General features: G+C 36.6%; 1 protein-coding gene across 1 annotated transcript in view; it reads right to left on the bottom strand.

Moving 5' to 3' along the window:
• Positions 1–12,935, bottom strand: part of LOC117394405 (NPC intracellular cholesterol transporter 1-like) — a 25,960-nt gene extending 13,025 nt beyond the window's left edge. The window contains exons 1-10 of the mRNA XM_059015869.1: positions 12,626–12,935; positions 6,823–6,951; positions 5,458–5,570; positions 4,871–5,046; positions 4,053–4,220; positions 3,471–3,720; positions 1,859–1,941; positions 1,079–1,449; positions 534–760; positions 209–309 (exon numbers count right to left, since the gene is read on the bottom strand). Coding sequence (XP_058871852.1) covers positions 209–309; positions 534–760; positions 1,079–1,449; positions 1,859–1,941; positions 3,471–3,720; positions 4,053–4,220; positions 4,871–5,046; positions 5,458–5,570; positions 6,823–6,951; positions 12,626–12,703 — 1,696 coding nt within the window. The 5' untranslated portion in view covers positions 12,704–12,935. The remainder of the gene's footprint in view (positions 1–208; positions 310–533; positions 761–1,078; positions 1,450–1,858; positions 1,942–3,470; positions 3,721–4,052; positions 4,221–4,870; positions 5,047–5,457; positions 5,571–6,822; positions 6,952–12,625) is intronic.
• Between the last annotated feature and the right edge of the window lie 324 nt (positions 12,936–13,259).

The following is a 13,259-nucleotide window of genomic DNA, read 5'->3' on the forward strand; positions in this document are numbered from 1 at the left end:
CCTACTTCCTTACATTAAGGAAGCACGGTTATGAAAGAAACACCTAACAAAATTAACATTTTTGATTGCAGTACACTGACAAGCTATCAGCTTTATTCATTAGTCACTAATTAGATTAAATGTTTACTTTAGAAATACGTTTGCATGAAACAAACATGCTTGTATTTAGTCCAGGTACAACCAGATAGACTGTAAACATTAAACTTACTATCATAGCCTCCTAGAACCACCCAAGGGAAGACTGGCCCACCATAGGTACCCAAGCAAGGGTCATGGAGCATACTAGTATCATTTAGGGAAGCTGGAGCCCTGAAAACAAAACCCAGTAAGAAAAAACACTTTCATATAGGAACAAAAACAACAACAAAAAAAACACATGCAAGAGCTTATTTCATGGTTAATTTCAACTGGTTTTATAATAATATGAACTTGAGAAAATGACACTGCGCATTTACTTTATCAAATCAATGAAAATGATGGTTCATGAAGACAGCCAACAAACACAATAAGAACTTCATATTTGATCAACCTACTTGACACAGTAGAGGAAGTGGGTGTGGTAATCTGCAAAGACCCAAAAGTCACCCCCAACGGTGTGATCCAAAACAGAGTGGCTGTTCTGGAAGTAGTTCAGGACACTCATAATAGTGCAGTTATTGTTATAGGGGGCAAGAGGTGCCAGGCAGATATCATTTAGCATAACAGTCTCATTCTCATATGTGGCTTCTATCTTCTCAATGTCATTCTGAAGGTCCAGCACCTGAAACAAGGCACAGACACAGAATTACAGTGTGGAAGGTTTATCCAGTCTTCGTATTTATACAGCAGTTGTCATGTGACAACTGTCAGATTTTGCGTGCCTCCCGTTGATAATAAACAACTCTTCACCAACATAACCTCAGAACAGTTGCACAAACCAATCAGCATATCAAAATGACATCCACAAATGCTTTTATTGTGAGAAATGCTTTTAATGCATTATAAAAGGGGCCTGGAGACAGCATAGGGTTTTTATAGGTTTTCATCTCTTGATTTACCTTTTTTTTTCCCTTCTCAACAAACCAACATTGTTAATTACCTGGTGCAGGATACTTTTGTCCAGAGGAGGGCCAAATGGTACATCTGATCCTCCAAAGTAGGGAGAGTATATTGTAACTTTGCTTTGTGGGGCAGTAATAATGAGCTGCTCTGTGCGGAAGAAGGGCCCAAAGTGTGAGTCGAAGTAGTCTTTTTCTTTGCGTGCTTGGCTGTTGGGGGATGACCAGATGTCCACAGGGTTGGTGGTTATCTTCATATAAACCAGGCCGGAAGAACAGATGGCAATGAAGACCAGAGTACACAGCACGACAGGCAACGGGTGCTGGACGCAGAAGGACCCCCAGTTGGTAAAGATGCGCCGTAAGAAGTTCTCAAATCTCTCACCGATGGTTTCACAGCAGGAGGTCTGATCTTTGAAGAAAACAGACATCCACCAGGGAGGATCAGGGAACACTGTTTATAGTAAGGCAGATGCCAAGAGGCCTTCTCCACATAGCTCTGCAACTGTACTTCAATCCTGACCGGAATCCTGTGCTAACCAAACGGACAATTGCGCAGAGTTGTGTGTTGGTTTTGTGATGTGGACCAACGTACGCTGTTGACTCTGTTTAGACTTACCAACTTAATTTTGCCCGCAGGGTTGAAAGGCAGTAAAAGCTAATATAACCTTGCCCGCTACACCAGCTTTTAATAACCAACTTCTAATAATGTATTACATTTCAACTGTCTGGTTTACTTCAAGTTTAACAGGATACATATATCTCTAAAAATAAGAACTGACTGCAGCATCTCATTATCATAGACGAAAAGGGTCGCCCACCTTGATGCTCACTGTCTCTGTTGATTGAATGAAGAGAATTGTTGTCGAGAATTGGTCCGTACTCCGACAGGATTAATGTTTTTCTGTAAGAGAAGGCAAATACATATTTACAATACCAAATTTAAAAGAAAAACTCGTGAATAGATGAAAAGGACAATTTTTTTTTTTTTTTAATAAATATTTTTATTACATTTTTAAGTAACATACATAAAATCTTATAATACAAGCATAATTCTCAGATATATAACTTTAACATTCCAACATACATCTAAACTCACACCCCATACCGTCAGTGATAATTATTAGGAACAGCATGATAGCAAACGTTATGCTAGTAAGCCGACAGTAATATATATGTTACACTCAGAGTCAGGGTTCGGTCAATCAAAGATAAAAATAATCATTTCGCGATTTGAGAATTTACAAATTATCAAAGAACAAACTGAAAAGATATTTCGGTCTTTGAGCAAATTATTTCTCTCAAATTGTGAAATGGAAAATGCCAAACAAGCAAAGAATGAAACAGAAAAGAACAGACAGCTTCTTTGGTCTTTGAGTAAAGCGATGTAATCAAATTGCGAAATGTGCTTTGAGCAAATGCACAGTTCCCGAACAGATTTTGAAGAACTGTTTCGTTCTTTGCTTGTTTGGTATTTTCCATTTTGCAAATTGACCAAAACAATTTGCTCAAAGACCGAAATAACCTTTCATTTTGTTCTCTGATAATTTGTAAACACTCAAAAATCTGATTTTTTTTTTTTAATTTTTTTTTTTTAAATCGGTGATTGACCAAATCCTGAATTAAATTTTCCTTTGTCTGGTAGAGTCCCTCCAGCTGATATACATATAGCATTAGATGTTTCCATTCTGTGGAAGTTGGACATTTCTCTCCTTTCAAGTATTTAAGGATTAACCCTTAGTATAAAAAAACAATAGCTTACATTAAAGACAATATTATCACCATTTATATTAAATGGCAACCCAAAAGATGTTACACCCAAAATGCAGACACAAAGTATCACCGTGTGCCTTACTTTGTAAATGTGTTGCTATATTGCATTCATTTTAACTGGGATGAACAAGATTTGTGTCAAAATCTTGCCTGAAAGATTTATGCTATTTCAGGGTCTTGTATTTAAGCAATTGTAGCTAACAGAATATTACTATGTCTTACCTGTTTTGCATTTCAATAGCTAAAAGGATCTCGAATGTGTACTTTTAAAATAAACATGTTACACCACACATGTATTTTAATTTTAAAACAGGTTATCTGGTACTACACTAGGTTAAAGAAAGTTCTCAGTTTCTATGCCTTATACTCATGTATTCTTTTTTTTAGCTACAATAATTTTAAAAGGTATTAGGCATTAATCATTGTTTAGTGTCCTCAATCAAAATCCATGTCTGCCTTGTCAGTCCGTCAGACTACATGGCTAACACCATAGATGCCTCCTATAGACATTTAGAATTGCAACTGGGAATAATCCAATAAACTGTTGATTTTGTGGTCTGAGATTATGCCTGTTCGCTGCTTTTAATCTCCTCTCACGCTACTGAAAACTCAACCTCCGAAACAGTACGACAATGAACAAGAACAAAAAACTATACTTGCCTGTAACACCAAGCTCCCAGGACTCCGGCGATGAAGATCAGGAGAAACACCATGTAGGAGATCCACATGATCACCACCATGGCATCCAAACCAAATATTGTCCATGGTGTTGGGGGAGGGGGCGGTTGAGGCTTGGGTCCGCAAACAAGAGAACAGTCTTGGCAGCTGCAGGGCCCGGAATTGCCGTCCACCGATTCATTGCAGCCTTTTGTAGCATCGTTCATAGGACTCATTCCTTCAACTGGGAGATCTACAAAGAAAACCACAGCTTCAATTAGAATTGGACTCATTCCTTCAACTGGGAGACCTACAAAGGAAACTACAGATTCAATTAGCATTGGCTGATCCGAGAGCACCCATTTATTTTCAAAACTTGAAACCTGTTTTAGACAATCACTTAATGTTCAGACACACCTATGGAAAATATTAACAGATAGTAACACACAAATCTAATAAAACAAAAAGGTACAACATTGTTATTGTGTTTTCTCTTCAACAAGATAGCTTTCACTCAGATTCATGTTGTATGAGTTAAAATAAATAAGTAAATAAATAAATAAAATCAACAATCAGATTTCTTACCTGAAAAGATGGGGTCGATTGGAAATGGCGTCTGTGAATTTTTTACGCTGAACAGGTACTGAATCCAGTTAGTGGCATTGCAGTCTTTGGCATCTTTCCCACACAACAGCCCCAATGCTTTGTCATTACTAGAAGGAGCCTCGACATCCTTGCAGGCATTATACATAGCTAGCAAGGAGCAAGAGAAAAAAAATGCATTAAGAAACCCTGTATTAAAAACTAAAAGGGTGTTTGACTAACATGGTAAATCAAACCAATATGCTCCAACAAATAAATCAATTAACAGCCAGTGGGTGCTTTGGTGCAATGCTGTATTATAACAATCTGCAATTGAAAATAAGTTTGTATCTCAAAGTTTCAAAGGCTTTACAATAGTTAGTTATAAGTCAGAAAATAAGCAGTTACAATTTCAAAAAGTGAAAAATTAAATAAACATTTTTCTGAGTATCTATTGGGAATCACCTCCCATTCTTTACGGCATAAAAATTTGAGCAATAAATCCCAAGTACAACATGTTCCTTCACTTTACAAACACTACATAAAACAAGTCTCTCTCTAGGAAGACAGAGGAATACAGTTAGCGACAAAGGCCATGGCTAAATACATGCTGTACGGAACAATCACCAGGAAATCCTGGACTGTGCTGATTACATTTAAACTAGTGCAAATTATTAACCAGAGAAGACCGGTTATTACAAGACAATACCATGACTTGTTACCTAACACTCAGCCTGCAATACAGTTATTCATACACTCCAGACTGGCATTTCAAACTACTAAGCCAAAGAACCGTGATTTTTGTTTCTCATTTTCCTCACCATTTGCAAATGTACTTCCAATGTAATACTGTACTGCAGTGACACTGGTTTTATTTTCTTTTGTGACTGGATCCACGTAGGGCTCGAACTGTGTGGCATTAACAAAATCACTCTGACGAGGACTGCATGTTAACTCGCAGAACAGGTTCATTAAGTTATAGAAGCAAGACGGACACCTGACAAGGAGAAATAAACAGATTCACAATAGTTTCCACAATAACTTGTTATTATCATCAGTGTGAGGGCAACACCATCACAACCAGTTACTTTACCACCAGAGCGTGCATGAAGTGTCACAGTTGTCAAAGAGGCTCATTTATCTTGTTTTCAGGTTTAAAAAGGCTTGATGCAACCGTTAAAATGTATTACATACTGTAGTACCCTTCCTCTATGATTAACAAATGTGAGTAATGCAACATTATCAAGGCTGATATTTGTACACAAGCCTGTGACACCACACTGGTTCCGCCATCAGATGATAATGAAAGTATGGTGATGGTATAGTCAGCTTCACATTTTAATGCAATAACCACCGCACCCCCCCCACCATCACCATCTTCCCTTTGGGTGTTTCTATATCTATATACCTGGAGAGAAACTGGAGAGGGAGCTGGAGATTTCCTTTGAGGGTCTTAAGTTGTTGAACATCACAACAGAGACTAACATTGTTCGTGCCATTCAAAAAATCTGGGCACAGTTCCTACAAGACAGAAACAAAAACATAACGCATTCTAATGAATTATGGTTTCAGTCATGTTATTCTGTTCATGTGATTTTTCATACCTGATAAAAACATGTATTCATTGCATATTTTTGCATTTGAATCACTATAAAGGATGTACAGTTTGCACAAGATGAAAAAAAGTTTGTATCCTCCAATGTTTTCAAGATTGCAAACCTGAAAATGGCAATTTGGTGTGTTCAGTACTACAAAAATGTACTGAGGGGCAGCTGTGGGCAATTTTTTATTTTAATCTTGTTAAAACTACAAATGGGGGCACATACAATTACATTATTTTTTACACATTATTTTTACATACAATTACCCATTTATACAGGTTTTTTTTTTTTTGTTTGTTTACTGGAGCAATCTAGGTAAAGCACCTTGCTCAAGGGTATAGCAGCAGTGTCCCCCACCTGGGATTAAACCCACGACCCTCCGGTCAAGAGTCCAGAGCCCTAACCACTACTCCACACTGCTGCCCTAGGGGAGTAGGGGTAAACTCATTAATACAGCACCTAGAAAATTACAAAATGTCTTAAATTGACCCTGATACATTATATAAAAGTGCACTAATAACATCTTATAAAAAGCAGTTGAGATATGTAAATTAAATTTTATCTTAATTTGTTAGTGTTTGAAAATTGCATTTAAGATAAAGTGCAATAGAGAGGCTGCCAATGCAAACCAGTGAAGATAATTGAATGCTGTTTGTTACACTGGCAAGTGCAGGTGTTTGACTATTTTGGCTGTTAATTTCAATGCCTTAAATTTAACCAATAAGGACTTTATGGGAGATTGATATAAAGACCCTGCTTCACTGTAGAAATCTAGCTACTGGCGAATTTGGGGTACAGTTGAAAATGTGGTGATAAAACAGATTTGGCAAAGAGTTATGCACTTCTATCACCTATTTTCCATCACAGTGAACCTTCGTCCCCCGTTTGGTACCGACCGACTCCCCTGGCTCATGCATGCTTAAGATGCTTAAAAAAACCTACTTCTTAAACACGTGTATTTGTGTGTGTGTGTGTTTTTTTTTTAAATTTGTTGTACCCTTTCTGTGTTTTAGGCTAGGCACAAACAATCGCAAATATTGTAATATTCTAATCAAATATCTGCTAGCCACGTGTCTTTTCTTCATAGCTAAGCATAATCCATAACTTCAAAAACCCCACCAAAAACTACAAAAGATAAGGCACTAGCAGTAATGTCTCAAATTATTCCTTACTTGCACCAGTTCATATCCCTCCTGTGGCAACGACTGAGGTGGCCCTGTGTAGTTGCAGTTAAACTTCTTCTCTTCTGTATTTGGTACTGTCTGGCACTCTCCATACCACACGCAATGCTGAGCCTGGACCTGAAACGAGACAGGGGGATATGCAAACAGAAAGCTATGTGTTAAGGATTCAAGCCTGGTGGATTACAAGAGATACTGTACAGTACTTAATCAAAGTGCGTATTTGTAGGGGGTACTGGGTGTATTGTTACAGTATTCATCTACACTAAGCCCCATTATAAAAGTCATTCAGGTGCTGCTGCTGTGACCAATAACAGCACATTTACATCATTCTATTAATATATTTGTTAAAGCATTTTACAAACAAGCAACATTACATGATTTCAAACCTCCTCTATTTAACTTTACTTGCAACATCATCTCTCAAGGCTGCGTCTTTTTAAAAGACACTATTTTATGCAACTACATGGTGCTTTCACAAACATCAATATGCTTCCTTAACTTCTTGTGTTTCTGGAAAGCATTAAACTGCACCCATTAAACAGTTTAGTTTGTCATAAAACAATATGTAATTCCAGCAAGATTACTACTAGCATGACTGTCCCCATCCCCAGTCCCTTCCAAAGTCCAAGCAAACCCAGTGTTAACGCAAGCTGATTTTAGCAAGTACATATTAAGTAATGCTGCATACGCCCTTCATGGGGGGGGGGGCAACGACATTGGGTGCTTTTTAAATAAGCACTGTTTTTTTAAATATCTGCATATTGAAACTCAAAGTACAACTAACAAGCAGAGGATTGAAGCTCCAAGAAACCACCAAAAAATGAGTGCTGGGACTAACACAGGATTTTCATGTTCGGATATTTGCTCATGATTTAAACATTCGTTTGGATAATCGTTCGTTTTCAAAAAGTAATAAAAGCCATTATATTGCTCAGAACGCAAGCAGAGCCAGCATAGCAGCAGTGGCAGGGGGGTGTGGCCCGTGCGTGTGTCTGTGTTTTACAGCAAGACGTTACACTATGTAACACGATAAAGTAGAAAAATATCCCAGGAGTAAAGAATACGTTGTGTAGGCCTTACTTTATCCCAGTGAATTAACTACAAAACAAAGAATGCCAAATAGCAGTTCAAGTTAAGCATTATTTGTTTATTCCCGAAATAAATAGTACATAAAGTTGAAACCACATTTTATTTATTTTACTTTTTTTCATTCATTCCTTGTCATTGCCGTTTCTTCACAGTAAACAGTGGCCATAGATATAAAGTAAAAACATGAAGTTTACTTAAGCCTTTTTGTAGCTGAACAAGCAAACGAAAACTGAAATTTAACTTTAAAACACCAAATAAAACAACGTAGAAATGGCGTTGTAAAACGAAGGGGAAAAAAACTCACCATTTTGGTTACTAATTATTCATTCCACATAACAGAAAGTTGCAACAAAAAATATGTAATATATACAATCTATATAAAAATCACCACACAACATTTCCAGCAAGTTGGGCACTGTTTAAGCAAGGCATTTCAGAATGACGTGCTTGCCTTTTTTCTGTCCCATGAAATTCTGACTCGATCTAAAGTAGCACAATGCTTTTTTGACCCAGATGGCTTTCCATAGAGAGCGCTATGCTTGCACACGCATAATCTGGTTTGTTTATTTTTTGCTGTCTAAAACTTTTAAATAGAGGCTTGAGAGCTGCTGTTGATCCTGTTTATATATATATATAAATAAATCTCACATCTCATGGAGCTCTTTTTCATTTGCCATTTTTTAAAGTGTTGCACAACTTCTGGTGAGGCTGTAAATAAGTGCAAGGTATTTTTATCATTTCTAGCGAATACGAACATCTGATTGTTGTATCCGAACACGTCAAAAATATTTGAATATTCGGATATTTGTCCCAGCACTACTAAAACCAGATAGTACAACCCCTTTACCTCTAAATACACTACCACTACACTGTACTGTAAATACCCGATTGGGGACTGGTTAGCACATATTCAATTTGCTAAAATATTCAGATTATCAAGGTTTTACTGCGTGTTCTGTAAGAAATTGATTTTAAAACGTTTGGTAGCATTTTTAAAAAAATTAAGGTAATGCCAGATGTCATAAACATGTGGCACCTTGTAACATACTCCCAAATTTAAAAGAAATGAGACATAGTTCTCCTCCAGCTAGAGCCTTACACGCATATTTTACTATATTGTGCTATTCTATTCATGACAAAGTCTAATTCAAAAGATACTGTTTACAAAAACAAGTTTTAAAATATCACTAATTGTCACTCAATAACAAATGCACACTTTTGACTTTAATTATCATGCTCTGCTCTGTTTGGGGTGTATTTACATAAACAATATAAAGCATGATGCCACTTTTTACCCTGCATGCTGTGCACTCACAAACAGCACATGACTGCAGGAATACAATCTCCGTGGTAATACAAGCTTGTTGCCATTTTGTTAAATTTCTTTTTATTCATGTTTTGGTAAAATTAACATTTTTATTATAAAAATGAATTCCCACACAAGCAGCTAGTTTATTTATTCACTACATAATGGCAATTTAGTCTCCTGTTTTTTGTTCTACCATCCATTTCAAACTTAAAAATAATGTTATCATTTTATTCAATGTCATATTTACTTTAGATTCTCCCCCGATACTGTTTTTTTTTTATCACTCAGAACAACAGTTAATGTATTGCCTATTGTATAAATCGATAATTAGGTCTTCTGATTTTCTGTTTTACCCTGACTTCTACTCTCCTTTAAGAATTAAATTGATACCTGTTAAGCCATTCATGTATCTCAATCACAACTGAGAAACATGTTCATAGTAAAAATTGATTTAATTTACATTTCTGTGAAAAATTTGCATTTAAAAGAAAGTGTGATTGCACTATGTGTGCTACAGTACACAGTTTGACAGTTCAAAATGAGAGGCATATTTAAAATGTTTCCAATAAAGAAATAAAGTGCTATGTAAGAGATCCTCTTTACAATCCAGGATAATGCTCATACAGGCAAGGCCATGATGTGTACTTTGACAAAAATGTAATGATTATACTTTACTTGAGGTTACATGGCCTACACTACACAGCAGTTTAGTCTTAGCATGCCTCAAATTGTCACTAAGGAATAGCTGTGATGTTACCCTTTATTCTGGAACATGGGTTATAAGAGGTCAGAAAAATAGTCACAAGTAAGAGGAGTCCATTCACGCATCATGTGACAATCAGATGATACCCCAAAGACATGTGCCTTTTATCAGTGCTTCTTTCACTATGTGTTAGCCCTAGCAAATGAATGCAGTCAGTTCTGCTTGGGTGATACAGAGCAGTTCTTAGTGTTGTGACTTGGGATTACCCATCAAACCCTAAATATACAAATAAGCTTGGGCGGCAGTTTATCACATACCACAGTTATAATTACCATGCTTAAACACTGTATAGTGTTGCCATCTATTAAAAAAAGTATTAACATTTCTGAAAAAGACTTAAGGCCACTACCCACTAGACGTTCTCTGCACCATTGCACATTAAGTTTTGGTTTCATCAGGGAACACTGGAAGATGTACAGTATCCTACATATGAATGCTGGCATGCAATATTTTTTCAGGCAGCATTGCTCCTTTGTTACTCTCACTGGAAACAACATACTTCAGTAATAAAGTCGTGGAGGAGGCAGGTATCCCATTCAATTCACAATCAGTGACAAACATGACATGTTTACAGCCTAAATAAGCTTACTGCTGTGGTAGAAATCAATACATGTTCATTTTCTACTGTTTTCATCAGTTTAAAATCTGTAAAACAGTTATTTGTAGCTGCATTGGTGTGAATAATAGCCTAGGTAGTATCGCAAAAAGGCCTTTGGATAACATTTGCTAGGGATGAAAAAAAGAATTTACAAAAGGAAAACAAAAGAAAACTGAAAGAGCTGAAATGAGTATGGCACAGGTTCCCACCCTCTCTTTAGCCATGTACCCAATTAAAGCCTGAGCAATCGAGTGGAGCCCTTAAGAAAGTAAACAAAGCCAGGGTCCAGGGTGAACAGAAATAGTTTCAGCAGGTTTACTGAAACCTGTGGAAACTGAACTTGTGTTATTTTGCCTAACGAGACAGAACACCAAAGGTTTCCTGGTCGCAACCTTCTTCTGCTTCATTGGACTGTTCTAATGAGGATTATTGCCATGTGTGTAAATGTGTCCAGTTTGCAAGTGCAAGTACCATAGAGGGATGCTTGGCATTTCACCCATTCCAGGTTTTAATACAAGTATAGGGAACAAGCTCAGGTGAAACACAGTAAAACCAGGAACTGGGTCAAATTGCTATGCAATGGGTCTCATTTCCATCCCTGAATTATTTGGTGTTTGAGAAATTGTTAGTCTGTTCTCTTCTTTGTGCTTCAAGAACCAATGATCATATTTGCATAATAATCCTGGATGGTGCAGAAGGGAAAAAAAAAGAATGGAAATTGATTTCAACTGGATTTTTAAGTATTAAAGAAAAATAACATTAATGCGAAAAACCGTAGTATACATGTAACATAAACTTGAGCCATCTTGGTTATTTGAATATACAAAGAAGAAGACTAACAATAATATAAAATACTTTACTGCACATGTAAAATAAACGTTAACTTACAGTACAAAGTTACAAAAATAAAAATAAATAAATAAATAAATAAATAGTGTTCTTTTGAATAGATTTCTGGCATTCAACAGATGTCAGTATGTGCCTGCATTTATCTTGCATGAATCAAGGTTGAGAACAAAAATGCTCTAATGACCTATAATCATCAACCATTCTTCTCGTATTTATGAGTTTGTAATAATAAACACATTCGTTCTATCTGCAAACGCAGTGGTCTTGACGCTTCCTGGAAGACCTTACCTAACCCTTGTTTGTGTGGGACTAGTTTGACTAAGCACACCTAAGAGCACAAAATACTCTCAAACGCCAAAAGTTATAACCATGTGTTTAATAATCAAGTCTGGAATGTGTTGTACTGTTGATTTGTTTATATATTGTTTCTACCGTCGATAATAACCTAGTATTATTATTATTATTATTATTATTATTATTATTATTATTAATTATTTTGTTTCTTAGCAGACGCCCTTACCCAGGGCGATTTACAGTCATAAACAAATACATTTCAAGAATCACAGTACAAGTAATAATACAATTAAGAGCAAGATAAATACAATGACTTTGGTTCTAGCAAGTACAAGTATGGCAAAATACGATTCAATAACGGAGCAGATAACAGTGTCAGTGATAGTTACATCAGGATATAATTAAATACAAAATACTACAGATTAGATAACACTTAACAGATTACAATACTCTAAAGTACAGGATTAAATGCAGTAAATAGGGGGCAGGTAGGAAGAGTGATGTGTCCAGGGGGAAAAACAAAACAAAAACAAAACTAAACACACAGAACAGCGTTTCGACTGTGCATAGGCTATACCTCGGTGTTTCGGTTTTTTTAAGCAAAGCCAGCTTTACCTTCACTGAGTTTGTCACACAGACTATTCCCGTCTCATGCAGATCAGCAAGCCGAGTGTCTGTGGCGTTGCAACAGCACCAATCAACAACACACAGAATAGCACAGGGCCTGTCTGTTACCCAAACCAATAACCCAAACTTTCTTGGCTGTATTATTGTCCACGCTGTGAATTATAACCCAAAAGTATCATTATTTTGGTGGCAAACAAGTCCTTGCATAATTATAATAATATAATGTAACTCTCATTGAAAACGATAGCAGAAACTGACTTACCCAATGGTACGATGCTTGCACAGAAATTATTACAAGGCAGATCCACTTCACATGATTCCTCCATGAACTTCTCCCCATTTTACTCTGTACGTTTAAATTGTTGTTTTAAGTGAATAATGTTTAACCTAGTTTTGTAAACAGCACCTTTCTCTTGTGTAACCGGTGCCTACTCTTTCGTTGCTATCTGTTTCCTGTGTGCCAGTGTGTAGCCCTTACTGTTCCCTCCCCCTTTCCTCGATCATCCGATCAGCTTGGTTCACTCCTCCTGCACCAGGCTGTTTGTCACACAGGCGTTGGCGCTTGAAAGCATCATGGGTGTTTTGTTTTGAGTAACGTATTCGTCATATAAACTGACACTTTTTTTTTCTTTTTTCAATGTATGTGACCACCACTAATATCCTAGTAGTAATGGCTATGTATTACGGCAATGTTTTAGTTCATATAACTTTGGGGGCCTGCAGCATCCAAGAAGTATCAATTCACATTTGTCTTTAAGGACCTCAGTGTGTCATGCAAATACACATTTTATATTTTTTAATTATTTTTAAAAAAGTGGATAATATGATAAGTAATATTTTTAAAAACACAAAAAAAAAACATATACCTTTAAACTTAGTGGTGACGGGCCTTTCAC

Source organism: Acipenser ruthenus, chromosome 3 (genome assembly GCF_902713425.1).
Source record: "Acipenser ruthenus chromosome 3, fAciRut3.2 maternal haplotype, whole genome shotgun sequence".
NCBI classification, from domain to species: Eukaryota; Metazoa; Chordata; class Actinopteri; order Acipenseriformes; family Acipenseridae; genus Acipenser; species Acipenser ruthenus.